This window comes from Lathamus discolor, chromosome 1, assembly GCF_037157495.1.
Source record: "Lathamus discolor isolate bLatDis1 chromosome 1, bLatDis1.hap1, whole genome shotgun sequence".
Classification (NCBI taxonomy): domain Eukaryota; kingdom Metazoa; phylum Chordata; class Aves; order Psittaciformes; family Psittacidae; genus Lathamus; species Lathamus discolor.
The window spans coordinates 30,181,933-30,208,109 of record NC_088884.1 but is presented as its reverse complement, the minus strand read 5'-3'; the positions used below and the strand labels follow the sequence as shown (position 1 = coordinate 30,208,109).

At 43.2% G+C, this 26,177-nt stretch overlaps 1 protein-coding gene across 1 annotated transcript in view; it reads left to right on the top strand.

The window, feature by feature from the left end:
- The first annotated feature begins 796 nt into the window (after window positions 1-796).
- LHFPL3 (LHFPL tetraspan subfamily member 3) overlaps window positions 797-26,177 on the top strand; it is a 250,633-nt gene continuing 225,252 nt past the window's right edge. Inside the window, exon 1 of the mRNA XM_065666402.1 lies at window positions 797-1,265. Coding sequence (XP_065522474.1) covers window positions 797-1,265 — 469 coding nt within the window. The remainder of the gene's footprint in view (window positions 1,266-26,177) is intronic.

Below are 26,177 nucleotides of genomic sequence, written 5' to 3'. Positions count from 1 at the left end.
CCACCCTCACCGAGAGCCTCATGGTGGTCTTCTCCACGGCCGCCATCCCACCTCCTGAGGTGAGGAGGTCCCCAGGCTCAGGACTTTGCCCCCGCGCGGTTTGCTTCCGCAGAGACAAGGGTCTCCCGGCCCGGGGCAGGAGGCGCTGCTCAGGGCGGGGCCGCAGCGGCAGCCCCCGGCCGAGGCCGGGTCGATGTTCTGTGAGGGACCAGCAAGCCGCACGCACGGGTTTTAAACTTCCGAATGCGCTGCCTGAGCGCGGCTTCCCCGGACACGCGGTACGCGCAGCCCGGCACCAGCTCCACCGCCCAGCCGCTGCCCGGGCCGGGAGCGCGGCGGACGAGGGGCTGAGGGGAGGCCACGGCTGCAGCGCCCCCGCCGCCACGGGCTCGCCCTTCCCGCCCCTCGCCCCTGCCTGTCCTCAGGGCCGGCGCCTCAGCCCTGCGCCCCTCAGCCCTGCGCCCCTCAGCCCTGCGCTGCTGCCGCTGTGGCGGCTGCCGCCCGGCGCGGAGCCGCGGGCGGCGGCGGGAGGGCGGGCTGCGGGGCGGGCGGTGCGCGGTGGCCGGCGGCGCTGCGCCCCGATAGGCGGCGGCGGGCCGTGCGGGTGCTGCCGCTGCCGCTGCCGGTGCTGCTGCTGGCGCGGAGCCGCTGAAGCCCGGCGGGGGGGCTCGCTGGCTCTCGCACGCAGCGGCGGAGCGCTTCGCGTCGAGCGGAGCCGGCGGGGAGGAGGAGGAGGAGAAGGAGGAGGAGAGGAGGAGGAGGAGGAGGAAGGGGAGGGGGGATCTTCTCGGCGAGGATGCCCGGAGCGGCTGCAGGGACGGCGGCGACAGGAGCAGGCTCGTCAGGAGCGGCAGCAGCGGGGATGCTCCCAGCTCAGGAGGCGGCCAAGATCTACCACACCAACTACGTGCGGAACTCGCGGGCCATCGGCGTGCTCTGGGCCATCTTCACCATCTGCTTTGCCATCGTCAACGTGGTGTGCTTCATCCAGCCCTACTGGATCGGGGACGGCGTGGACACCCCGCAGGCGGGCTACTTCGGGCTCTTCCACTACTGCATCGGCAACGGCTTCAGCCGGGAACTCACCTGCCGGGGCAGCTTTACGGACTTCTCCAGCCTGCCCTCGGGAGCCTTCAAAGCCGCTTCCTTCTTCATCGGGCTCTCGATGATGCTCATCATCGCCTGCATCGTCTGCTTCATCCTCTTCTTCTTCTGCAACACAGCCACCGTCTACAAGATCTGTGCCTGGATGCAGCTGACCTCGGGTGAGTGGGGGCAGCCGCTCCGTGGAGGGGGGCTCCGTGCCGCTCTGCCCAGCCCTGCCCCACGGGGGTGCAGGCGGCGCTGGGGAAACTTGCTGTCGCCCGCGCCGGCAGGGGACAGGGGCAGCGGCGGGGGGGGGGCGCGTTCCGCGGTGCCCCGCCGGGGCGGTGGTGCTCGAGGGGAGCGGGGAGCATCACTGGCGTTGAGGAGCGGTGCCGGTCCCCGCGCCCCCACCCGCGGGGGTATCGGGCGTGGGCCAGCGTCAGGCTCTGCCCTCAGCCCCCGAGGAGCCGGGGTACCCGGAGAAATTGTCCGGTTTCGGCCTGCGAACAGACCTGTGGGCATCTAAAGGCCCCGGGGAGGGCTGGCGGGCAGCGGCAGCCCCACGCTGTCCTCCAGCGCTTGGGCTGGAACTTAAAGGTGAGGAGAAAATGGCAGTGGGGGCCGTGGGGACGCTCCGAGCAGGTGATGGTGGGTGAAGGCAACTGCCAGCCTGTTGAAGGTTAGTGCTGAGCCCAGGTTTCCACCTGGTTAAGGCAGAGCCCACTTCTGTTCCATGGGAGGGCATGGAGAGGTCTTTTGCTGGCCAACTGGAAGGGCAGGTGAGGTCACTGGATGTTACATGCGTGAGTTTTGGCTGGGGTCTGTTCTCCCAGTTCACATGGATTTTTTTCATCTGTACATTAGGAGTTTAAAGAAAACAAAATTCATTTCAGTTTCTGGTTTTGACTCAGAAGGTTTCCTGATTTCATTTGCCTTTCCCCGTCACATCCAGTGTCTCACTGGGGGAAGCTGATGATAAGGAAGAGGGAGAACACCAGGACATCCCTTTTTGCATTTCCAACACAGCTTTCCCTCTGAGTTAGTACAGAACTGGGTGATTTGTGTGCAGCTGGGAGACAGAGGAGGAGAAAAGAACCGTCTGTAGACTTGAGATAGTAATAAAATCAGCTGTAGTGTGATAGAAAATATTAACACTTCAGTAATTTGGGAAAAAAAAAAAAGAAGTCTAAAATCAAATCATACCTTCTACTTGTCTTCATGATAAAACCCTGAAATTGAGAAGTTTTTGTTTTGCAAGAACAAGTTGTTTGGGAAATAGAGCGAAATGTCTCCTAAATAGTCTCACAATCACTTTTTCAGTCCCCTTAATTGACCTACATTCATTTCAGTTTCTGAGCAATAATTCTTCTGAGTTGTTTGCTTAGCAGCTTGGGTGTTCTTCAGTTTGCCACCTAGTCCATGAGGCTTAGTGGAAATTTCTGGTTTGTATGAAACAGCTTTAACTGCTTTTCTCTGCGATGCTGTTTTTAAGTGTGTTACATATATTTTCATGCTGTTTCTGTCACTGAAGTTTCTGTATGGTTTATTTCTTTATCACTTGGGAGTTGATCTGCAGTTACTTGAGGTTCGTAGATTTTTCCCCTGACTCCAGTGATAGTAGCTTTGGACTTTCCATCTCCACATTGTGAATCCTCTTTGGTGCTGGTGGCTACTTTGTCTGCTGAGTAACATGCATTCTGATATGGTCTTATTCATTGTACACTGTCCTGTCACTTGGCTCCAGGCAGAGTAAACTCTTCCATGTTTGCACCACTGATGTCTTCTCTGCTCCATTAAGGACTTCTGCTTTCAGCTGTCTCCTCTCCTTATGGCTCTGCTGGTTAAAAGTGACATGAATATTCACTGGTTTGGTGTATCCTCAGCCTGGTTTGTTCATGTCCAGTGTACAGTGGAACAACGCAATTTCCAAATCCCTTACACCTTCCAACATTAGAGATAATGGTGTTTTATTTATATGGTTCTACCGCTTCATGCCAACAGAAGTAAGTGCAAGGTAGATAAAAATGAACCAGATTCCTTTACTGCATTTCTGCATAGGTGAAGAATAATATTTAGAAACCACTGCATGCAGCTGATACACAGGAGCCCAGCTGGCCCACACCATGCTGCACATGTGCGGGTGTGACACTGAAGATATGTTTTCAGGCAAAATAACACAGAATTTTTATCATCTCCAAAGCTGGTAGGTGCACTGTTGATATTGAAAGTCAACAAAAGAAGTTTTACATCAGCAGTGGAATCACTTTTCGGACTGCTTACCTCCAAAATTAAAATATTAGGGGAATACATGTATAGCCAAGTGGTTATTGGCCATCTTTTCTGGTTTGTACATGAAGGCCCTGCAAGAACTGGAACAACATTGGGTGTTGAAAGAGCCTGACTTTGTTGTTTGCTGAATGTTGTACCTTAATTCAGCGTTTACCTGACTCTTCATTTTTGTACTAGCCAAAAAAAAAAAAAAAAGTTTCCTCAAAGGAAGAAAAAGCTATCAGAAAATCCATGTTGGTTTGAGTTGCGTCCTTTGAAGAAGAAAGCAAGGGTGGTGGGACAGAAGGAAAAATTAGAATAGAATGTGCAGGGCAAGAGAGTTATAACAAGTTCTGACACATTTTCTGTGAGCTATATGACCTACATCCTTTATTATTTTACTGTTCTGAGTGTATTAAATAATAAGCTTAAGATGCTTATCTCACAGATAACAATACAGTAATGTCATCTACATATGCATATAGATCTGTATTCAGTTCTCTAAACTTGAAGTTGTAAAATAAACAAGTATGTGAGTGTAGCTTTGATTTTGCATATTATTAGTAATGTTAGCATTCAGTTAGAACATATAAGAATACTTCAGATTGATGTGATTTAAATCTCCTTATAAGCAGTTTTTTTGCCATGGGATCGTGCTTGGTTTAGGATTGCAAATAAAAGCTTAGGAGCTAATTTCTTTTCAGAAAGGCTTTGATCACATTCTGTCCTGCATGAGTCATTATAAATTGTCAGCATGATACAGCTCTTGTTTTGAAGAGGTGTTTTTTAAATAAGGAAATGATAAACAGTATCTCGGACACATGCATTTTCAGTCCTTGTTGCTGTCTAATCATGTCTGTGACATGATTAAGCAGAAAAAAACTCAGAAGAAAACCTATTTCCTTTGTGTACATAAGGCCAGGATACATTAGACGTGCTTAAGATTTTGCCATGGCTTAGGCTGCTTTTCTTGGTCTTTGTGCATAATGCTGTAAGGGTGCACTTGATATCTTGAGAGGCAGTGTTGGCAGTCTTGTTCTCCATCCCCTAGCCTTCCCTTCCTCAATTCAAAATGATACGTATGAACACTTACCTGATCTGAGCAGCTGCATGAACACAAACACTTGGTGACAGCATTAGAAATAAGGTATTATTGCTCTTTACTGCCCTATATCTAGCTTGCAAGAAACCTCACAAATAAAGATATTGCTTGAGATTTATTCCTTTTGTAAGTTAAATAAATTAAAGGTTTCAGTTCTGTCATTGTGATTTTTTTCATTTCCAGACATTTATCATTACTTATTTCCTTTACTAGGACATTGCAAGTTACAGCAAAGAGAAAAGCAGAGAAAGCAAAAGAAAAGCACAGAAGTGTCCCATGGACAAGTACATGTTTTTCAGGAGATGCCTGAGTCCATGCCCACAATAAGAGGATGGTTGAAAAAACACCAACATAAAACCTTGTACTTTGTCAAACCAGAGGCCCATCTAGTCCTGTGATGTCGAGCAGTGGTCTGTAACATGCACCCAGGAAGTATCAGAGTGGTAAAAGGACATTTTGCCCTCAGTACTCTCTCTCCTCCAGCGCCTCTGTTCAGGGACTTCTGAGATAACTCCTGGAACTTAAAAGCTCTTGCTGGAATTTCTTTTTTATTACTTTGGTCACTTTTTGAACCTGTGTAAACTTTTAGGGGTTACAGTGCCCCAGAGCAGAGTTCCACAGCTTAATACGTGTTGTGTGAAGATTCAGTAGGGATTTTTATGTTTTAAACCTGCCCATTTCATTTGATTCCCCCCCACCTCATGTGTTAGAAGAGACAGACACCTTCCGTGTGCTGGTCCTGATTACACCTCAGCTATCTGCTTTTGAGTCCTGATGAATCTTTGGCTTCTTAGTTGTCACTTAGTTGTTAGGTTTTACCATAAATGTTATTATCCCTGCTGCCCTGCCTACAGCCATGTCCAGTCTACTGTATCCTTTCAGTGGCAGTGAGACCAAAACTACATGCAGTATTCAAGACAGACAAACTAGCCATTTATACAGTGGCATAATACTCTCTCATTCTTTGTTACTTTCCAAGTAATTCGTAATACTCACCTTTTCACTGTTAGTAAACAGTAGACTAATGTTTTCACAAAGCTATCTATTACAACACTAAGATCTCGGTCCTGAAGTAGTAATAGTCACCTTGGAGCACATCATGTTGTTAGGTATTTTCCCCTCAAAGAAATGACTTCATATTTGTTTATCTACACTGACTTTAATTTGCCTTTTTATTGCCTAGTCCCTCAGTATTGTAAAGTCTTTCATCATAGTCAGCCCTTATCTTAGCTACCCTGAATGCATATCAGCAGCAAAGTTTGTCACCTCACCATTTATCCTGTTTTCCAGCTCATTTATAAATAAGAGAGCAGCTCCCAGGTTCCAGCACAGATCCCTGCAGGACTCCACCATTGACCTCTCTCCACTTGAAAAATTGACAGTATTCTCCTACCATCTGTTTTTAATTATTTATCCTTGCAAGGACATTTATTTTTATCCTCTGGGAGGTTAGTTTTTTTAAGATTTATGAATGACAGATTCATCAAATGTCTTTTGGAAAGCCAACGAGACTTTATTAATGAACATTTCCATGGTATGCATTACCTTTTACTTCTTTGGAGTTTTGTGGAAAATGACTTAAAATACACATGTTGGTGCAACCTTATTCATTCCTTTCATCACACAAATATGCCATGTTTGTGCAAGTGCTGGTATACTCTGTTGTTGCTTTTCATAGTTCTTACCAATATATGTGGTACAGGTACCAGTCTTTCTGTGATTCCCCAGGTTTTCCCTGGACCTGTTTTAAACTGGTTTCATATTACTCAGTTGCTAGTTCTTTGGAGCCAAAGCAGCCATAAGAGAGAAGTTATTAGATGTCACAGTTAAAAGTTCATTTGAAACAGGGAACTGTTTCAGAATGAAAAGGTGAAATTCTTCATGGCAGCTAGCTGTGTGCTGTGTTGTTTGCCTTTACACTTGAAATCAGTCTGCAGGACCAGGTGACTTTTATGTAAGAGTCTTAAAAGGCTTGACCTTGATGCTCCTAGAGCCTTTGTTGCTGCTGTTTGTCAGATCTTGCTACAGGGGTAAATTCCAGAAGGCTAGAAAAAAAGAAGGCTTGTGCCAGTGCTTGAGTAGGGTGTATAGTGGAGTCAGGCAAGGGTCTTGTTTGTAGCCTTGGTATCCCTAACAGTTAGTTGGGAGGGTAATATGCATTTATGGCTGCTGAACTTTGCAGGTGGCACAGAAATTATTTGTTTAATAAATTATAGTAAAAATAGCTAATTCTATAGACTGTTTTAGATATCATAATAATCTGGGCTTGCTTAGACAGCCTGTATTTTTTAAAACACCCAATGCAGTATAAGACTTCTGGGGATCAAAGTGTAGGAGGTGTCCTACTGATGGAAGAATTATGGAAATTACATGTTATGGAAAACAGTTATTTAGAAGAGAAATTAGAAGCTGTGGTAGATGGGCATCCAATGTGAGCTCTCACTGCAATGCTGTATTTAAGCCTAATGTGGTCCCTAAATACGTATGTGAAAAATAGGACTGTCATTGCCCACAGTGGTTCCCATTCTGTCCAGGTCAAACATCTGTCAAGACTCCCTTTCAAGTAGAAAGTAGAAAGGATTTCAGGACTGATTTAAATAAATGAAAGCAGAAGAACTAAAAAGATGAATTTTCTTGCTATTCAAAAGAAGATTAAAAATTGACATATTATGGCGTATGAGGACCTACAGGGGGAGATTTCAAGTCATGCAGTGCTCCTTAACTTGACAAATGCTGTGTTTGGAAGCTGAAGTTACACAAATTTGCATTAGCCATGAGGTATATACATTTGTAACCTGTTAAGTTGCATTTATTAATTATCTTTACAGTGGTTTCTTCTTCACTTAAAGTCTTTACATGAGATTGTGTACCTCTTTCTAAAAGGCATGGCCTAACTCCCCAGAAGCAAAGGACCTTAACCCACGCTGCTGCCAGCTTTTGTTCCCACCATGTACCCCGGCTGTAAAGTGAGAGGCACACGAGAGGCCAAAGGGAGAGGAAGGGAAGTCCAGGAACATTCAGCAGGTTTTTGAGCTGGGTTTCAGCATTGATGCTGACTTTAATAAGAGCATTAACCCCATAGCAGGGTGATGTGACTGAGGTCTGTAAGCATTGGTGGGTATCAGATCCCAGGGAGAAAATTCTGAAAACACAGGGATACTGGGGCCTCTGACCATGGTAAAATGCAGATTGCCTTCACGTCTTTGTGAAATGGGGTGCTGGAGCTGTGCAGGCAGGCAGGGAGCAGGGAAAGAGCTGAGTGCTCTGCTTGTCAGCATACCAACTGCCTCATCCAGCCTATAAGGACTCTGCTAATTCAGGAGGGCCTGGGGCAGGTGCTGCTTTTTCCCATAGGAGAAATCATGCTGCCAGTATGATTTTCTCTGTTCAGATCCAGAAGAAAGTTTCCCATAGGGCTTAATAGAGATCTCCAGGGCGTCCCTCATTCGTGAGCTGGGAGTACCCCATGGTAGCCTCTGCTCTGCTGCTGTCACGCTGGCTGCGATGAGTATTGCTATACTGGTTTGGAAAGCGCTTGTGTCCTAATGTGAGTTGGAAGGGTAGCTGGGTAGGTTGGAAAGGTGAAGAACTGATGGCTTTATCCGGGAGCTGTCTGTGAAAAGAGTGATGGGGCTGTGCAGCCTTTTCAGTGTCATTACATTGTTTGAAGTAAACATTTTCATGTATTTCATGCTTTGGCTATAAAAATGAAGGTAAAAGGTGTATCCTGTGAACAGTAGAAATGAGGAAAGAATGCTGTGCCCCAGACTCCCCCCTCCAAGTCATTACTTTCCCTAAATACCCTGTGGCCACAATACCGAAAGTCCTCTCCTGTATCCTGTCATGCCTTGGCTTCAGTAGCTAAACTGTCTGACTCCTCACAGGCTCTTAATCTGTGTAGTTGACAAGGACACACCATGTATTATAGCTGGCAGAAAGCTATTTGTGTGTTGATTTGATGTCCTCAAGTTGCCACTTAGTTTTGTTAAAGAATAAACTATCCCTGTCTTTCCACTGGTGGGAATTTGGCATACTTTCTGCTCTGCCCAGGCACCAGCTTTTTCACAAAACTTGCAGGAGTTTAGTATCTTGGAGCCTTGTGGTATCAGTCAAATGTGGTTGAGATTGGTCATCAGGCTCAAAATGACACAGCAACATCAGTCTTGATCCCCAAGGGAACCTGGCTAAAATGTATCATGTAAGGAGCGTATGTCATTTATTTGTATGAGTGATTTGAGATTTTGATAGCAAAACTTATTTTTGAAGGATAAAGGTCTTTTGGGAATGGAGAAGAGATATTTTATTTTGTTTTAGAGTGTAATAAAAATTTCACCATCTTATAACTCTCACAGTTGCCTTTTATGAACGTCCTGGGGGCTGTGGTCCACTGTTTGAAAAACACTAAGATACCAGAATAGTTAGATATAAAAGGAAATGCATGAAGTTATCCAGGGAATTTGAGGATGAATTCCATTTCATTGGAAATAAAAAAATGTATGGGAGGGAAGAAAGGAGGGGAGAAAGAAACAGGGAGAGAATGTAAATGAGGAGGGTACCACCTATTGAAATGTGAGGAGCTGAGAACTTGAATGCTGTTGGGAAGGAGAAATGGGAGTGGGGTTTGGAAAGCATCTGGTGTTGGTGCAGCTCTACTTTCTTGCACCTGAAGGGGCTTCACATAGGATATGGCTGCTGCTGAGTTCTTTTCAAAATTCCTTCTAAAAGTTTGTTAAAGAAAATTCCTATATGGGATAATGAAGCCAGGAAGAGAAGAAACATGCGGATATTACCAGCAGTAGAAGTCACAGAATAAAACAGGCTAGATTTCAAACACTAAGGTTATTTTACCTTTTCAGAAGTGAACTTTTTTAGCACTGTGGTATAAACAGCATTAGCTTTGATCTTGCAAACACAAAGACAGCAAACATATCAGAACAGAAAATCTGTGGTGTGATCAGACAGTGTGGACTCAATATTTGAAAACTAACAAGATCTAGCTGTGCGGAATGGCAGGGTCACAGTAGTGAGGCATCACAAAGGGAAAAATAAAAACATTTCTGCTCAGAAATGGTGAAATGAAAACACGAAATGAACAAGCCTGAGAAGTCTGCAGAATTTGATAACATCGGTCGCTATCAGCAGTGTTAAAAATGCAGTGACAGCATGACAATGAATAGCTGGAATATGCATTGCTGTGTGGAACAGTGTGCAAATCCCAATTACTAAGAGAGAATTACAGCTAGAATCCTTAAGAAGGGGAATATAATAGACTTCAGGATCTGTCTATTCTAAGAAAGATATTATCTGTCTTCACGTTGGCATTCGGAGGTGCAGAAGACTTGAAACAAGCTGGTCTTGGAATGAGAAGGTCATATGTACCGGGGGAAAAGGTTCCTTTATTTTCTTCTTGCGAAGACAGATGCAAATTTATGAATTTCATTGATTTTAAAAGGTGGCTGATGGCCTCTGTGGAGAGCCTCTTTGACACAAGCACATCATGTGCTATTTCAGAGAATATTATTCAATCAAGTAATTGAGACTGCATCAGAAGAAGAGAGCTGCTGAATAAATGGTTTGAAATAAATTATTACAAACAGTTGATGAGTTGTCACACATTCCACTTATTTGTCTGGTTATCTTTCAGCTAGGAAAAATTTATAGAGAAGAAAGCTAGACATGCTGTACTTGCAAGGTCAAAGACAAATATTCTGAGTTGAGAGGTTTAGAAAACGCTACTTGTGAAACCTTGACAGGTTCTTTTGTTTACTGCTAAAAGTCAAAAGTCATGCACCTTACTTGAAGAAGTTCATTGAATAAGGTGAGTGATCTCCTGTGATTAACATAGCCAGAATGTGGCTGGTACTGCCATGGTAGACTGTACCTCTGCAACCTCCACCCTACAGTACTTTATTTGTAATGATAAACTTTGTGTGCAGCTGAAGTGTGAGTAAAATAGGACAAGGTCTCTTAAGATCAGGGAAGATTTTAGCAGGAAGGAGAAGAGGGCTGGCTATAAGCAGTGTATTTTCCTCCTGTCTGACCTCCTGCCTCTTCCTCTGCAATAGCAGGCTTCTGGAATGGCTGCAGAAAAACAAATGCTCCTCTGCTGTTTGTAACACAGAGTCTCTTGATGTGGGCAAGAGGAGTCTTGGAGAGGGTTGTTTTGCAACAGCCCAGATAATAGAAGCATAGAATTGCTTGGGTTGGAAACAACTTTAAGATCACCTGGTTCCAACCTGCCTGCTATGGGCAGGGATGCCTCACACTAAACCATGTCACCCAAGGCTCCATCCAACCTGGCCTTGAACGCTGCCAGGGATGGAGCAATTACCACTTCTTTGGGCAATCCATCCCAGTGCCTCACCACCCTCACAATAAAGAACTTCCTTATATCTAACCTGAACTTCCCCTGTTTAAGTTTAAACCTGTTACCCCTTATTCTGTCATGACAGTCCCTGATGAATTGGCCCTCTCTGGCATCCTTATAGGCCCCCTTCAGATACTGGAAGGCTGCTCTGAGATCTCCACGCAGCCTTCTCTTCTCCAGGCTGAACAGCCCCAACTTTCTCAGCCTGTCTTCGTATGGGAGGTGCTCCAGCTCCCTGATCAGCCTTGTGGTGTCCTCTGGATTTGCTCATGTCCTTCTTATGTTAAGGGCACCAGAACTACACACAGGACTCCAAGTGGGGTCTCACGAGAGCGGAGGGGCAGGATTACAGATGACAGCTTGTAAGCGTGAAACGCCTACATAAATGATCTTGTCATTCTTAGAGACTAACAATCTTCAAAGTTAGGCTCACATTTCTGTTTCAAGTTATTTCCTCAGCTTGCCAGGGCCCAACAGAGGGATGCCGTGTCTGTGCCTGTACCTGCAAATTAAGAGTGTCCAAAACCACCCTCTGGTACTGTCAGCTGGCACACTGGCCAGTGCCCATACGATTACATTTTTTTCTACCATTTAAAACTGGGTCACTGGACTCATACTGCCTGTTGGGAACCATTCCTGGCATGTCCTAACTTGCAAACTGTGCCCTGGCGATATTTTGGAAGATGGTTGTTTTGGAACAGACTAAAACCACTCCTGTGACACATGCTGTGGGACAATTCTAACGATTTAATAGTGTTTAGTTTCAGTACATGGGAATACTCCCTGGCACTGCTTCATTTTAGCTATTTACATAACCAACATGTAGCAAAGTCTCAAAATGAGGCGCTCCAGAATTATCTGTGCAGGAAAGTTAAGGTGATGTGGGATTTAGTCCTTTAATTTAAACTAGTATATAACTGGAAATGCCATAGTATTCATTTCTGATTTTCTTTGCTTAAATTAACAATAAAAAATCTGGATGAAAAATTTGCATGAAGCGTAATTAGCTTCGAAACTAGACTTAGCAATGACCTTGAAAGAGAAAGATGTTTGCAACCTTTGCAAGGGGAAGAAGTGATCAAAAGCATAGGACGAGCTACAGAAAGTGTTTTTCACATACAGATTGTGGGAGAATGTTACCCATGACCCTGAGAATCATAACTGAGTCTTCCCTCTGGTGCAGACTGTGTGTTTCAAAATCGGATTTCCCCCCGGTATCTTCAGCTTGGCTAATACATCTTTGAACACTATAAAACTGTTATGCATTGAGTTTGTACTCAAGAGATGTTCAGTGTAGCTTCACAAAGAGTTAAATTCAAAGTGTTAAGATTAATTCCATGAGAGAAGTCTTAGACTTTCCATGAAATGAAGTTATTCATCCTTGTAGCTTTATGTTCCGCTAAAGAATGTTAATTATTACTTAGTTTCTGTGTCTTAGTATTTAGCCTTCCTATTACTGGTGAAGTTATATTAGAACATCAGTAAAATAAACAGCTTGAAATTGCAATTCATGGTCATTATACTAGGAAAATGAAGTCTAAAATAGTCCAAACTTGCTGATGGCTCACCAGCCACAATTGCTTGCATTTAGTTCATGTCAGGCATTTGTGTTTGATCAGATTCATCATTTAGTGTGGCATCATCACCTGGCTCACCAGCAATCACTTCCAAGCCGCCACTTCACTGATGTCAGCCTTGAGGAGTGAGGTGATAGTGCTAAGGACTTACTGGTGCACTGGAAGGCCACACAGCTGAGGATGGATAACAAGGAGTGAAGTGAGGACCTTGGTGTATCTGTTCACCAAAGAATGGTAATGGGATGTCAGTGCAATGTGGCTGTGAAGAGGGTATACATGATCCTTGCATGTATTTTGTTAAGTATTTCCGGCTGATTTAGGGCAATGTTAGCGTCATTACATGATGCACTGTGATATTTTTTGTGGGATTCTGGACACCGATGTCCAGTTGTGCCTGAGACAGCAATAGCTGCTAAAAGGAAAACCAGTGAGTGGTGACATTTCTTGCAAGGAGAAAACCAGGGAAGCCCTGGTTAGTCTAATGTAGAGAAAGGAAGGTTGATAACATGTCCATGATTGCTGTCTAAAAACTCATGGGAAGGGATGAAAAACAAGAGGAAGGGAAAAAACCTATTTAAGCCAGTGATTTTCACATTTATTTGATTCGATTTTTGTTTGGAAAACGTGTAGTTTTCCAAAGATGATGGTACATGCTCTGTAGCATTGTTAGAGCAAATTGAAACCTGTTAGGCCTACTCAGAAGTAGTAGTCTCAGGAGTTTACGAACCCATGGATCCTAGAGTGAAAACTAAGAATTTTAAACTTGTGGCTGGCAATGGCATAAGAGCAAATGGATATTATCTACATATAAATCACTTCAGCCTGGAAATTTAAAGAAGGTTTCTAGCTATTAGAGCAGCAAGGTTCTGCAACAGCTTTCTAAAGGGAGGAGATTTCTTTGTAAAGTACTGAGCTGTACACTGGAAACAGATGAATGTCTGACAGAGATTACAGAATGTTTGTAACAGCATGACTTGTTCCCCTCTTTCCCATTTCTCAGAACTAATTCATCTGAGTGAATGCTCTTTTCTATTTTACTCCCATTTTTTCCCTTTTTTAAAACAGTATCAATCCTATCCCAGTGCCTTCTAGGATTAGAAACAGACAGTGACTAAGATCTGTAGATCTGTCAAGTGGAGCTCCACTCCTGCCTGGCATTCTGACCAAACAAGCAAGGGTTTTCCTTAAATTCCCAGCAAAACTGTAAAACAGTGTCAACAACAGCTGCTGCAGGAATGTGCTTTACAGTTTGTAGTCAACATTTTCATGTGACTTGGATATTTAATTTCCTTTAAGAAAATTCAGTGTATGTCAGCTAACTATCGATGCTTAAAAGTTAAAGTAGTTGAAAAATGCATCTTTAAAATACTGAAAAATACCAGGTTTTAGGGAAAATAATTTACAAATTACCAGTTTTATAACTAACCTGAGATCTAGTTTTGCTGAAGATCTTTTCTTGAGTAGTTATCCCTTGTTACCTTTTCATGGACCTAATTATTTTATGATGCCATGCTGGTATGTAAACGATCTTCCTAAATAGCTAAAAAACACGTAAAATCTCTTCATCTTTTTGAAGATGCTCATGTTGACATGCCACTGGATGCTTCATTGTTTGTGTGAATAGGTTTCTGTTGAATGCATTGGATATTGTGGAAAGAACGGGCTTATCAAGTGGTCCTTGCTCATGCAGGACAGAAAGTGGAGCGACGCTGAGTTCCCTGCTCAGTCCTTGCTGCCTTCTTTCCTGCCTCCTGTGGCAGCTTGAGAGGGAGAGAGAGGAGGGAGCACTTTGTCAATGGGATAAACAAGTGTTCAGTGCATCAAACAACTGTATATAAGGCACACCCTGAGCTTCAAATGAAACACTTTTGATCTTGTGCATTGCATGCAGTGTGCATACTTAAAAACATCTGTTTCGGATTTTATACCCTTAGGGACGGATCTGCAGATACAAGTATCGGGGTTTAAATTTAGCCTTACTGACTTCAGTGCATGTCTGTGTGAACCTGAGATGGTATATTTAATAGCTGAGTGTTCAACGTATAGTACAACATTTTGTTTAGTTTTAGTTGTTTGGTGTGTTGGAGGAATCATGCCGAGGCAGAAGTGAGGTTGACTGGGAAATTCTAACTGCACTTTTGTCTCTTCCCAAGAGGTGTAATTTTTTTTTATTCCCTGAGGTTGCTTCTTCCCAAATCACGTCTGAACAAATGCAAAACATGCTTCTACAGACAGCTCCATGTTACTTTATGTTGCAGCAAGTGCTGTGTAAGCATAGATACAACAGCAGGGATGTGCCAGAGAACATGCCGTGAAATACTTAACTACACAGCTGGCTTAGCTGGTCAGACTGCAGTAGGATGGTATCACCATTGGCCTTGGCAGACTTATCATGGCTCTGACAAGGCCAATCAAGTGTTCTGCAGTGAATCCAGGAGTGTTCAGGGTCTTAGGATATGATGTCAGTCTGTGGAGGCTGACCCATCAAGCAGTTGCCTGCATCTAGGTGTCCATGGTTAAAATGCTTCAAGGATCCTGTCTGACATCTGACTGCTTTTCCAGAAGCACACAGGTCTTCTACAGGCTCTGTGTCATCTACACATGGATATCTCATAAGCAGTAAAACAGCATTCAGTGGCATTAGGTGCCAATGTGCTGGCAAGTGAATCAAACCCTTGCTTCTAGTCTTTAGCTTGCCTATAGAACACATTCATTCAGGTTTCTCATTCTGGAGCTGAATCCCACCCACTGTGATTATGAATCCAGCCTGATCTCAGGCACCTAACTGGCCCTGGATATGAGCTGTTCTGGAAAGAGACAACGCGCATGGGTGGTATGGCTGTTCTGTCATCTGGAGAGGCCTTCAGAGATGCTGGAGTTGACTAAGTGCCTGTACAGCCAGCTGAAACTCCCTGCCTTGGCCAAGTGGTCTGCCACAGACCATTGATGGGGCTGACTGTAAGGGTGTTTTAGTTTTGGTGAGTGCCTTTTTAAAGTTAATCTTCCAGTTGTCCTAACTTAACTATAATTTGATTCACATTGTGGAGCAGTCTTGGGTTATGCAAACTGTGTTTCTTTCTAAATAAATTGAACCAGATGTCCTTCAGGATTACACCTGATGTACTTGGACCACAAATGTGTGTGCCTTCCACTGGACCAGACTACGGCTGGTCCAGAGTGAAACCTCGTATGTTGTGAATATTAGGTCCTAAGTGCTGTTTCACTTTTTAGATCTATTTTGTTGCAATACGCAATTTGCTAATGTAGATACAGGCTTTTATATATTGTATTTTATTGAATTAGGCTTGCCTGTCTCTTGGATTTATAAAGTTGAGTTTAGGGTGATTAAACAAGTATTCTGTTCTAAGCTAGCGTTATACTGTCAATTCCTTCTTAATGTGTTTTTGCAGGGATTAAAATAAAGCTGTAGTGTCATAAATGCAGGTATCAGAAATACGACAGAGGAATTTGAATTACCTGATGCTGAAGGAGATTAGTGGATACTGTATGAAGAGCTGCAAAATAGGTTTTGACAATTGCGAAACAAAGCAGTTGTTATTTATTGCTTCCATTTAACATAGTACTACTAAAAGTCAGGTTCTAATCATGTAAGTGAATACCTCATCTCTCCTAAGCTTCAGACATACCTGTGAAAGAGGAATGAATGCAGGTAGTAATGCGTACCTAACATCATTTTCTGAAAAAAATTAATAGTCTAAAATGAAATTGCATTTATATTTTTTATGTAAGTTCTGCAGTGACTCAGTTTTTGGTGCTGTATCCTCAATAGACATTGTGATTGATAGGTCATTAATTTGTATGTGGATTTAGCCAGTTGAGAATAGGAGCAAGGAAAGTAGTTGTAAATGAATGTTTTCTTTTGTTCTGTAAAATAATGTGTTTAAATTGTGAATTCTCAAGCAGGTTTGGAGTACAGTATGGTATTATTGTGCTGATCTGGAATCTGTTTGTGTCACTGAAAAACTGCTTGTTTCAGCAGAATCCATCAGCTGGGCAAAGGATTAAGCACATGCTTTGATAGGTTGGAAACATGTTTTAAATGCTTGGCTTAATTGAAATCCAGAAAAAGTACACAGACACCTGAGGTTACGGGTGTCAATCAGATATTTCTTGTATATTCTTTTCCATTGTTTATACAAATATGTGCATTATAACAAATAATGAGGCAGTAGATCCATACCAGAAAACTAAAGGGTTAACTTCTAAGTACCATTCAGCAATCCTGACTTGTTACTGAGCAGTCTTACCCTTGCAAATAATCCTATTGTGTCTATGCCATTCAGTATACAGAGGTGCTATTATTTCTTCTATTATACCCTGTTAAGTCTTTTTGTTGCTACATGGTAATTTTGTACGTAACATGGCTAGCATGGAGACATATTAGGGTGCAGTAAGGTGGGAGTTAATACATATATTACACTACTGCAGAGCTTAGTGAAAGTTAGCATGAGTGAAAGGATTTCATTACTTATAGCTAGTATACCAAACTGTCATGTGTTGTAAAATGTATAAGCACATATTGTATAAAAAGGTCTACAGCAAGAATTGCCCTGGCAGCAGATTAGGGAGGAAGCAGTATGATTAAGTATTATATCATTCTTTAGAAAGTACAGTGTAATGTAAGTATGGGGTTAGTGCAGTGTGAGACAGTCCTCTGAAGAGCGAATAGTAGGATCCAGTTGCTGTCTGGTGGTGTAATCAAAGAACATAGGAGTGAAAGTAAAGTGTTTGTGCAATTAAGATTATGAAGATAAACTGCTACTTAAGCAACTAGACAGGTGGCTGTCAGTAATGCACTTACGTTTCTTGTCCACCTAAATAATTTAAGCTTCCAAACTTCACAGTTATCCAAAACAATGTGAAACCTTGCATTCAGGTTGCTGCCTTCTGTCCCTCCTTCCCTCACTTTTCTTTGCATTTTGTGTGCCCCCCAGCATTATGTCCCTACCGAGTGCGAGCCCCATGGAGCAGGGTCTGGATTTGATTTGGTGTTTGAACAGAACTCAGCACAAGCTGAATCCTGATTGTGGCCTGCAGCCTTGACTGCTGTACAAATTGCAGTGAAAATAATAATTACTGTTTGGATTTTGAGTGGTGTGAGTAGCATGAGCTTGATTAGCTACCCAGTTTGCAAGAGTAGTGACTATGTGCTGAACAGAGCCTGCTGTGCGACCTTAGGTAAGTCATTTCACCTTTCAGAGTTTTCCTGACTGTAAAATGATAGTGAGATAATTCCCTAAAAGATGCTCTGCATGGGCTTTTACTGCTGCAGAGAAGTGATTGCATGTGGGTTCTGGATCTGCTTTGTGCAACATAGCCCCTGACCCTTAGAAAAACTCAGAGATCCCTGGGCAATCTTAGTAGTAGTCAGTGTAAACAAGGAAAAGTGGTAATTTCCTAGAATAGGAAAAAGCAAAATTAAACATATTTGTGGATGTACAGCACTGTGAGCAACCATCTGTAGGACGATAAATAGTGGCATACATATATAAACATACTGGGTTGTCATTCCAAACAACATATTCTGTGTGTTTATCTCTGCATTAATGAGGTACTCAGCTCGGTTTTGACATCTGTCACTTTGCAGTCATGGCAGTGCAGTTCTGAACTTGACAACAAAATTCATGGGGATTATTTTAGCCTTTCATTCCGTGCACTGCAAGTACATGTGATGCAGCACATTTGGCCAAACCAGGTTTTCCCCTTGTATGACAAGACCATTATGACTGCATAGCATAAGCAGATGACATAGCTTGAAATGCATCAATTCAGGAACCCAAACAAGTACTGAAGCCCTGATCATCATGGGCAGGCTTGAGAGGACTGCTTTCAGAGGGGGAGGAATGACTGACAGATAAGCAAGATTTAGCTAATCCTATTTATTTGGTCACTCACTTCAGCATTCAGCAGAGTGCTATGCTTCCTTTTTGACTTGCATTTTCTTTCAGGGAAGAGCTGCAGCATATCCAGATATATAGCTCATGGCTCATTTACTCACAGTGCCAGCAAGTGCCACCACAGTGATGCTGTTTTGAACTTACATGAATGACAGATTGTTCAGACCACTGGTTCTCAGCATCCCCAGCACACTGGCATGCAGAATGGTTTTCTGTTGGCAAGAATCGCTGCAGGGAACAGAAGTACAGTTGATACCCGAGGAGTTACCAGAGATATTCAAGCCACATCCTGGGACCGTGCAGATGAGTGCATTAGCTTTAAGTTCCCACAAGACTTAGCTTGCACTTTTTCCTTGTTCCTGTACATGTTCTGGTTGTTCAGTTATGACTGCTTTGAGTAGATAGCTGGTGGCAGGCAGGAAAGACAGCATGCATAGAGAAGTGGATCTGCTTTAGGGGGTGACTTAGAAAAACAGCAGACAACACTGATTTTCTGCAACTGGCTGGAGAGGAGCAACCTCACCTTCATCAGAAGGACCAAATGTTGGAGACTTTCAGTGCTATTCACTGTAAATCAGAATTTAGTTTAGTTGTCATTAAAAAGGAACTTTTTCCTGCTTCACTGTTGGCTCCATTTACTGAAGTATTTTTCTCAGAAATATATTTGCCCTTTTTGAAAATGGTCTGTGCCACTGAGCCCATTCTTGCATAAGGCATGCTTGTGAAGAAATGCAGGTAGCACAGAGTTACAGGAATGGGTAATTAAGCGCCCTTGTGCAGTCATGGTTGATGGCTGCCTAAGTGGGTTCCACTGTAACATTTTAAAAGCAAATGGGTAGTCAGTTGTGGTGCATTGCTGTGAGCTGGATTCCTGGTGTGTGAAGAATACAGAAAAACCTGCAGATTGTCTTCTGGAAATTCTCAAAGGCTGTTCTTGCTGTGTGTGCTCTGGTTGTCACTTTACTTGTGCGTCTGACAGAAAAACTGGTAGGAGCCTCGAAGTAGAGGGATAATAGTGAAACTCCAGGTAAATAATCCTTTCTATTGTACTGCAAGTATATCTGTTTGTTCTCTAATGCTAACACCCCATCTGGGAAGACTTTCCTTCCAAAAAGCACAAAAGCAATAAGAATATAACAGTTTTCACCCAAGGGTAGTAATCTGGCAACAATCTGGCTATGCTTCCTGAGCTGTGAGTTTTAGTGCTACCTGCAGAGATGGTGGATAGATAAATTCAGTCTCAGACACTTAGAGAAGTCTGACGTGAGGCACCATTCCAGGAAAGCAGTGTCAAGGAAGATAATTTTGTTCTCCGGTGAGTTTTTGGGTGGTACTTACCTTGTGCACTGAGAACCCTTGATAGGTTAATTCTTGAGCCACGTTTTGTTGAAACTGCTGCTCCAAAGCCAGAGAATGTTTCTGGCTGGGGGAAAAAAACATTCCATAGTGTTGGCAGCAAATTTTATGACATATTGGGTGATGTCATTAAGGGAGCTGTTAGCAATCTGTCATTCAAGGAACAGCTTTGGTTAGTCCAATGTAAGGCAGGTGATTTAATTCCGTGTCTCTTGGATTTCTCCTATATAATCAGTGGAGAGCCAGGAGAATTAGGAGGCACAGCATGATACTTGCCTGATTGCTGCCATTTCCAATTTATGGTCTAAAATGCATGAGAATAAAGTGTTCATGCCCATAGGAACTCATGAGGGCTTGTTACAGTGTGCTCCCCCAGTTCATTTAGCTATGGTGACTGCACAGGGTAAGCACTCATGCACAAGGAGTAACTGGGATGACTTTAGCATCTAGCTCAGGTTGTGCAAACATAGTTGCTGAAAGATGGCAGGGGTGAGAGAACTCTGCAGGAATGTCCATAAAGAGGTACATGAGGAAGTTCTTCCTGGTGGAGGGCTGGCGGCACATTAACCCAGCTTGTGCCCTGTTTACAGTGACTGTTATAGTTCTCTATAAGCCTTCATTTCATCTCCAGGGAACTGATCTTGCCATCTGCGAGTTTTTACATGATGTGGGAAAGTGAAGGTATGGATGTCCTATAGGGAGGACAGCTTGCTAGAAATGAAAGCAGGAGATGTTCTTACATTGCCTCTTTGAAAGCGCTTCCCTTCTTTAGTGCAATACTCTGTTTCTGTTGGTTACTAGTGTTTTAAATCAGAGAACAGAACAGCAGAAAATTGTCCCAAATTGTGGTTTGGACATGCTGCATAGCACGTCCAGCTTCCTTGTGCCTTTACACAGAAAGCTGATTTGGGAATGCCACCATCAGGAACCAAGCTGGTCTTTCTCCCCATCCCTGCAGGGTGCAGAACACTGTGCTGTGATTCTGGTGTGGAGATACAGGCTGATAGTTCCAGTTTGTTGCCAAAGGATGTGGAAAGCAGAAGCACCAGTTGCTTCAGGAAAGGATTAGACAATTAAGAGAGAAGAGATCCAGTGATAGCTATTGAATTTACTGGTCTGCATGTTAGTCGCTGATTCACCCTCTGGGGAGCAGACTGGTGGGAATAAGGAAAGTGTGATAAGGGAAGGACACTTCATATTCATCTTTCTTCTAAGTGTCTGATACTGTCTGCTGTTGGGAATGTCACTCCAGGTCAGATGAAACTTTAGTGCCACCAAATATATTTGTTGTTGCCTATTAATTGCTCCTTTGCAGGTAGGCTTAACAGAGATTATTTGTCCTTTCTGTGAGCCATGGCATATTCCCGCATGAAGTGCCAGTCAGAGGATTGCCTGACCATGAGCATCCTGGCTTGAATCTTGAAAGTGTTGCAGTAGTCTTTTTCTCTTCATAAAATAAATTCACAGATCTACAGACTTTAAGGCGTAACAGGTCCATTAGCCAGCTTTACCTGGATAACACACCCCACAGAGTTCTACCAAGCTCTTGCTGTACAGAGCCCAAGTATGCTAATATTTGTTCCTTTACTCTGCTAGAAACTGTAATGAGATGCAGTGAGTGTTTGCTGCCAGAGTCAGAATAATTTTTTTTTCCCTTCCCAGGAGATGGCTACTGAGTTTATCTTCTCCAGATACCCTATGATTTAAAAAATACAGTTGTGGCTGATTTAGTAAATGGTTTGTGCATAATGTCTGTGAATGAAAAAGTATCCTCAAGTAGGAGCAGTATCTAACAGTATGTAGTTAGCATTTATATAGTGGCTTTCAACCAACTATTTCAGAATATTTTGTACAGAAGGATTGGCATGATTATCACTTTCCCAGTTTTTTCAGTCTCAGCAACTGAGGACAAAACACATTGCTGTCTGCCCATTCTTGTGTTGTGCATCAGTAACAGAGCCCACAATAGAATCTGGCCGCTTCTTCTGCTCTGTTGTCGTCTGGGTCTAATCAAACTTGTACAATTCAGACACAGCCTTTTATAGGGCCAGTGGTTCTGCAAGTGGTTGAGCTTGAAAGGACTGGAGGACCATAGCTTCAGTGACTCAACTGCCATGGCAGATAAGCCCTTCTGAAATGCAGCTGAGTCAACTAACCTTGAGTCGTCATGAGTCAAGACCCTCTCAAATCAAAAGTCTGCATAAAACCCCCAATATCACAAAACCCAACTACATTTTGTAAGGACTAATTGTCATTTAGAGTCATACTCTTTCAGATACGCATTTCTAGAGTTTGGTCTACAACTCCGAAGGTTCATGTGACATTCTTGTGTATTCATAGTTCTCCAATGACTGTCTCTTTGATAAATCACAAAGTGTCTGAGATATTTGGTGAAATACTGAGGTGAGCAATACTGGGGACAAAATAACAGAGACTAGAAACTGCAGGCTGAGCATCAGTGGCAAACAATCCCAAAGGTACTTTTCTAGGAAAGAAGAATGGTTTTTGACCTAAGTAGGAAAACTGGCTAGTGAGACACAAATGTGGAAATCTAGGTAAGATGGTAGGGCTGGATGATGATCTTATTTTAAAAAAAGGGTTTATGTGGAGGACAGAAAAATAGCAGAGAGGGTAAATGTTTCTATGGTAGAATTTATGACAGTTAAGTGCTAGCATGGAGGGGAGTGTTAGAAAGTGGAAGAACCCATCCCCAAGAGAGATAAAATGGGCTATGCAATGATTGTAAAAGCAAAGTTTAGTACAAAAAAATCAGCTTTTGTAGGTTTTTAAAATCTTAATTGTGTAATTTCTAGTAAGCTTCAAGGCTTACATCCTTATCTTGAAATTCCTCTAAGCAGGAATTTAAAGAAGAAAAAGAAAAGGCAGAACGAGATTTTGAGTTTCCAAAAATAGTTTGCCGAGAGTGGAGGTTTTTTTTTTTCTCCTCCTGATTGCTAGAGAAAGCACTCTGCAGTGTGCTTTGAAGAACAAGAGTTATTGAGTAAAAGAATAATTGATAAGTGATTTTTCTCCCTTTCTATTCTCTAAGCTGGATTGTGTTGTGCTGTGTAGATGAAATATTCACGATGGCACTGACCCCTTTCTTGTGCAATTTGTGCAATGTTTACTTAGAGATGTTCAGAAGTAGTGGAGCAGAAAATCCCTTGCTACAGCCAGCATTTGCTGGGGATTACTCCTCACACTGGTGTATGTGGAAGGAGATTCACTGGATGAAGTAATGAAATGGCTGTATGGCTTCCAGGCTAGAAATCTTTTGTGAGTGTGATCCAGGATCTGGCCAAACACCCTGACCAAGGATGGGAAGCTGTGTTCTATTTTTATGAAAGGAGTGAAAATACAGAAGATGTTGAATGGTTCTTTCAAGAATGCACATTTGAGCTTCTGATTAATGACAGAAGTGAAGACAGTGCTGCCTCTTTGCTTTTCGATTCCTATGAGGAATAGATTTGGTGTTGACTGGTTTTCCCCATTTCCTGAAGTAATGCTATTTGCTGGTGCACTGCATTTGACAGGGTTGATTTTGCTGCATTGCCGTTGTGAGGGGCATTCCTAAGCATGGGGCAGTTAATTGAACTTGCAGAATAAGCCTATGTAGAAATATATGTGTCTTGCAGAGTGACCAAGGAATTTGTGTTCTCTCTTTTGATAAATGTCCAATTTTGCTATAAGTCAGCCTTGGGAGCTCATTAGGGCAGTGACTTCTGGTTTCTGAGAAGCACATGCTTGTTTTTGTGTATTCAGAGTCATACTTCAAGGGAAACTGCAACCAGAACACTTAATTACTTACTAAACTTCTCCTGCCTTCATAGCCTGTCTCTATTACTGCATTGTCACCTTTTGCTCATTACAGACAGCTGACAATGGCTGACAGCATAGCAGGGGCAACCTGCAGCATGAGTGAGCCCCTTGCCTGCTCTGTTCTGTGTGGGATGTGCTGCAGTGGTCAGCTCGCTCCAGTGCTGGTGTTCTGGGAGTTGGAAACGGCCCAGCATTACCCCTTCCGGCCTAAGCAGCTGTGTCAGAAAGGCAGTGAGGACAGCATCTCATATCCCGCTTCCTCCCTGAACTTCTGTTGTGTTCCCTCATGCCATTTTTATTCCTCTGTACAAGCCTTCCCAAAAAGTCTTGTCTATCTTTTGTCTCTTTTCTGCCAGTTGGCAAAAGGATTTGTGGCAAACACCTGAGGGGGATGAATTAGCACTAGTTACAGGAACTTACCGCCCCTCAGGATAAAGAATGTTTCCTGAGGGGAAGGGTACCCTTTTGGTGATGGTGGAGGTCAGGGAAGCTTTCAATCATAGGCTTGCATCTACCCTGCACTCCTCCTGGGACTGTAGGCAAGTAATGTTCTGAATTTCACTTCTTACAGTCAGCCAACGAGCAGAGGGTGTTACTCTGGCAAACCCTCCGCTATGCCAGGCAGCAGGGAGGTTGTTGAGATACCTGGATGAAGCAAAAATGCACATGGTCTCAAACATGCAAATAGGGCAGTAGGAACATACGCGTGGAGGAAATGCAGGCCTGTGATGTTGTTGGTTGCATGGTGGAGCAGTCCCTAGGCAATCTCAGGGTAAGTACATAGAGCATGGTGCTGTGTGAATGCAGCCGCACTGTTCTATTTGTGGGATACCCATGGTATGCAGAAGGCATTTAGTTGGGATCTGAGACCTGTTGTGCTGAGCTCTGTCCAGAAGGAGGTATGGAGAGACCACTGTGTCCCCAAAAGTTCCATGTTCAGATCAGGCAAGGCAGGAAGGGAAGCAGTGGCAGAGAGAGTGGAGATGACTTAAGCACAGTGCCCTGGAAAGCCAGCAGCACAGTCTCCTTCTCCTGACCTGTGTTCCTTCCCCAGCCACTAAGCACCACTGGATGAACATGGTCTTGGGAGGGCTCTTTGGGCTAATGTCCATGGACTGAGCTGAGGTGTTTGTTAAGAGTGTTGTACCAAACTTTGCTGAGAGGTATTAGTGGTAATAACATACCATCTTGCTCTGCAGTCCTCTTTTCTAATTGCTTGGTCTCTTTCTCTATGTAACTATAGCACAGCTTGTCTCTGTGTCTAGTCCATCTCTTTTCCACTGTACTCAAGCCTGCTAAAAGTTCTTATACTGAAAAGCTGCCATAAATGTACAGTATCAGCTTTCCTAACCTGGTTAGCTCAGATTTTTTTTCATTATTTGATTATTACAATATCAAAAGGTCTCAGTGCCTTTACAGAGCAATGACTAGAGAATATATTTTTGTGAAAAGGATCTCTTTTTTAGTTAGGAAGCAATTCTAAAAGTGCTTGAAAAATATTTAATGGTATTTATTCTACTCATCTGACCTAAAAATAGCTAAAGCAATTTGAGTAGGAATGAAAAATCGCTTGCATGTGGAGTTTCAGCTCTAAGTGGAAGGCAACCTACTCTCAGATCAAACAACGAGGTGAAAGATTTCCTGGTTTAGAATCACAATTTTGATACTTTGCAGAAGTCCTTGTTGTGGCTTTGAGCACATCAAACAGTTTCTCCTTTAATGCACCTGTGCAAATTACTTACTACCTAGGTCTGCTGTAGAAACGTGGTAGTTAACATTTCTAAAACTGCTTAGTAAACCATGGCGTGCTACTTTGTTGTTGAGATGTGTTTGGCTATAACCCCTAGCTTCAGTTCATATAAATCACACCATGTTGGCTTGATTTTCTTTGGAATTATTGTTGGAGAACAACAGGTTAATATGTAACATTCTAAAAGACTGTTTGGGCCTCAGGAAGAAAAAGGTTTCTCACCCCTGCTTTGCTTTGGGATCTGAGAGTCTTGGAGCACTTTGTAAGGGTCCATGAGCTGAGCCCCTTAACCCCAGACAGAGAAGAGCAGCTCTGCTTCTACTTAATGAGGAAGAAGCTGAGCTTCAGAGAAACGCCAACAGTTTAGACTCAAGAGGTAAGTCTGAAGATGCTGGTTTTCTGAGACTGGGTCAAGGTTGCCTGGGAAAGATCCAACATGACCAGGTTGGTAGCCTATAGCTCTAGTCTCTTAATAACCAGATTACCCCATGCTGTGACTGCCAAACATTCCTCTAAATGGAGCTTCATGCAGAGTTATAACTGTTTGTACCTGGGAAGATTGACACCATATTAGCTAGAACACAGCCAGTGACTTTGACATGAAAATATGGCCTAGATTAACCAAAAATTCAGTGCTGTGTTTTCAATGAGGCATTATTTAGTATTGAATGGCCTTTCCATCAGTTTCTTTTCATGACTTATAAATGGAGATGAATCAAGGTTTGTCTAAGGTCACAGTGCTCTGGTGCAGCTGATCTTACAGTAAAACTGTGTAATGAAAAGCCCATTACCATGAAATCTCTCAAATGACAGTTCTGTCATGTGCAGGCAGGGAGGTTGGAGGACGCCTGTGTAGTGAGTCTGATGCAGGGAGGCTAAAAAAGCAGCACAATGTCTATCTGCAATGCCAGAAGGACCTTACCTTAGCCCAGTG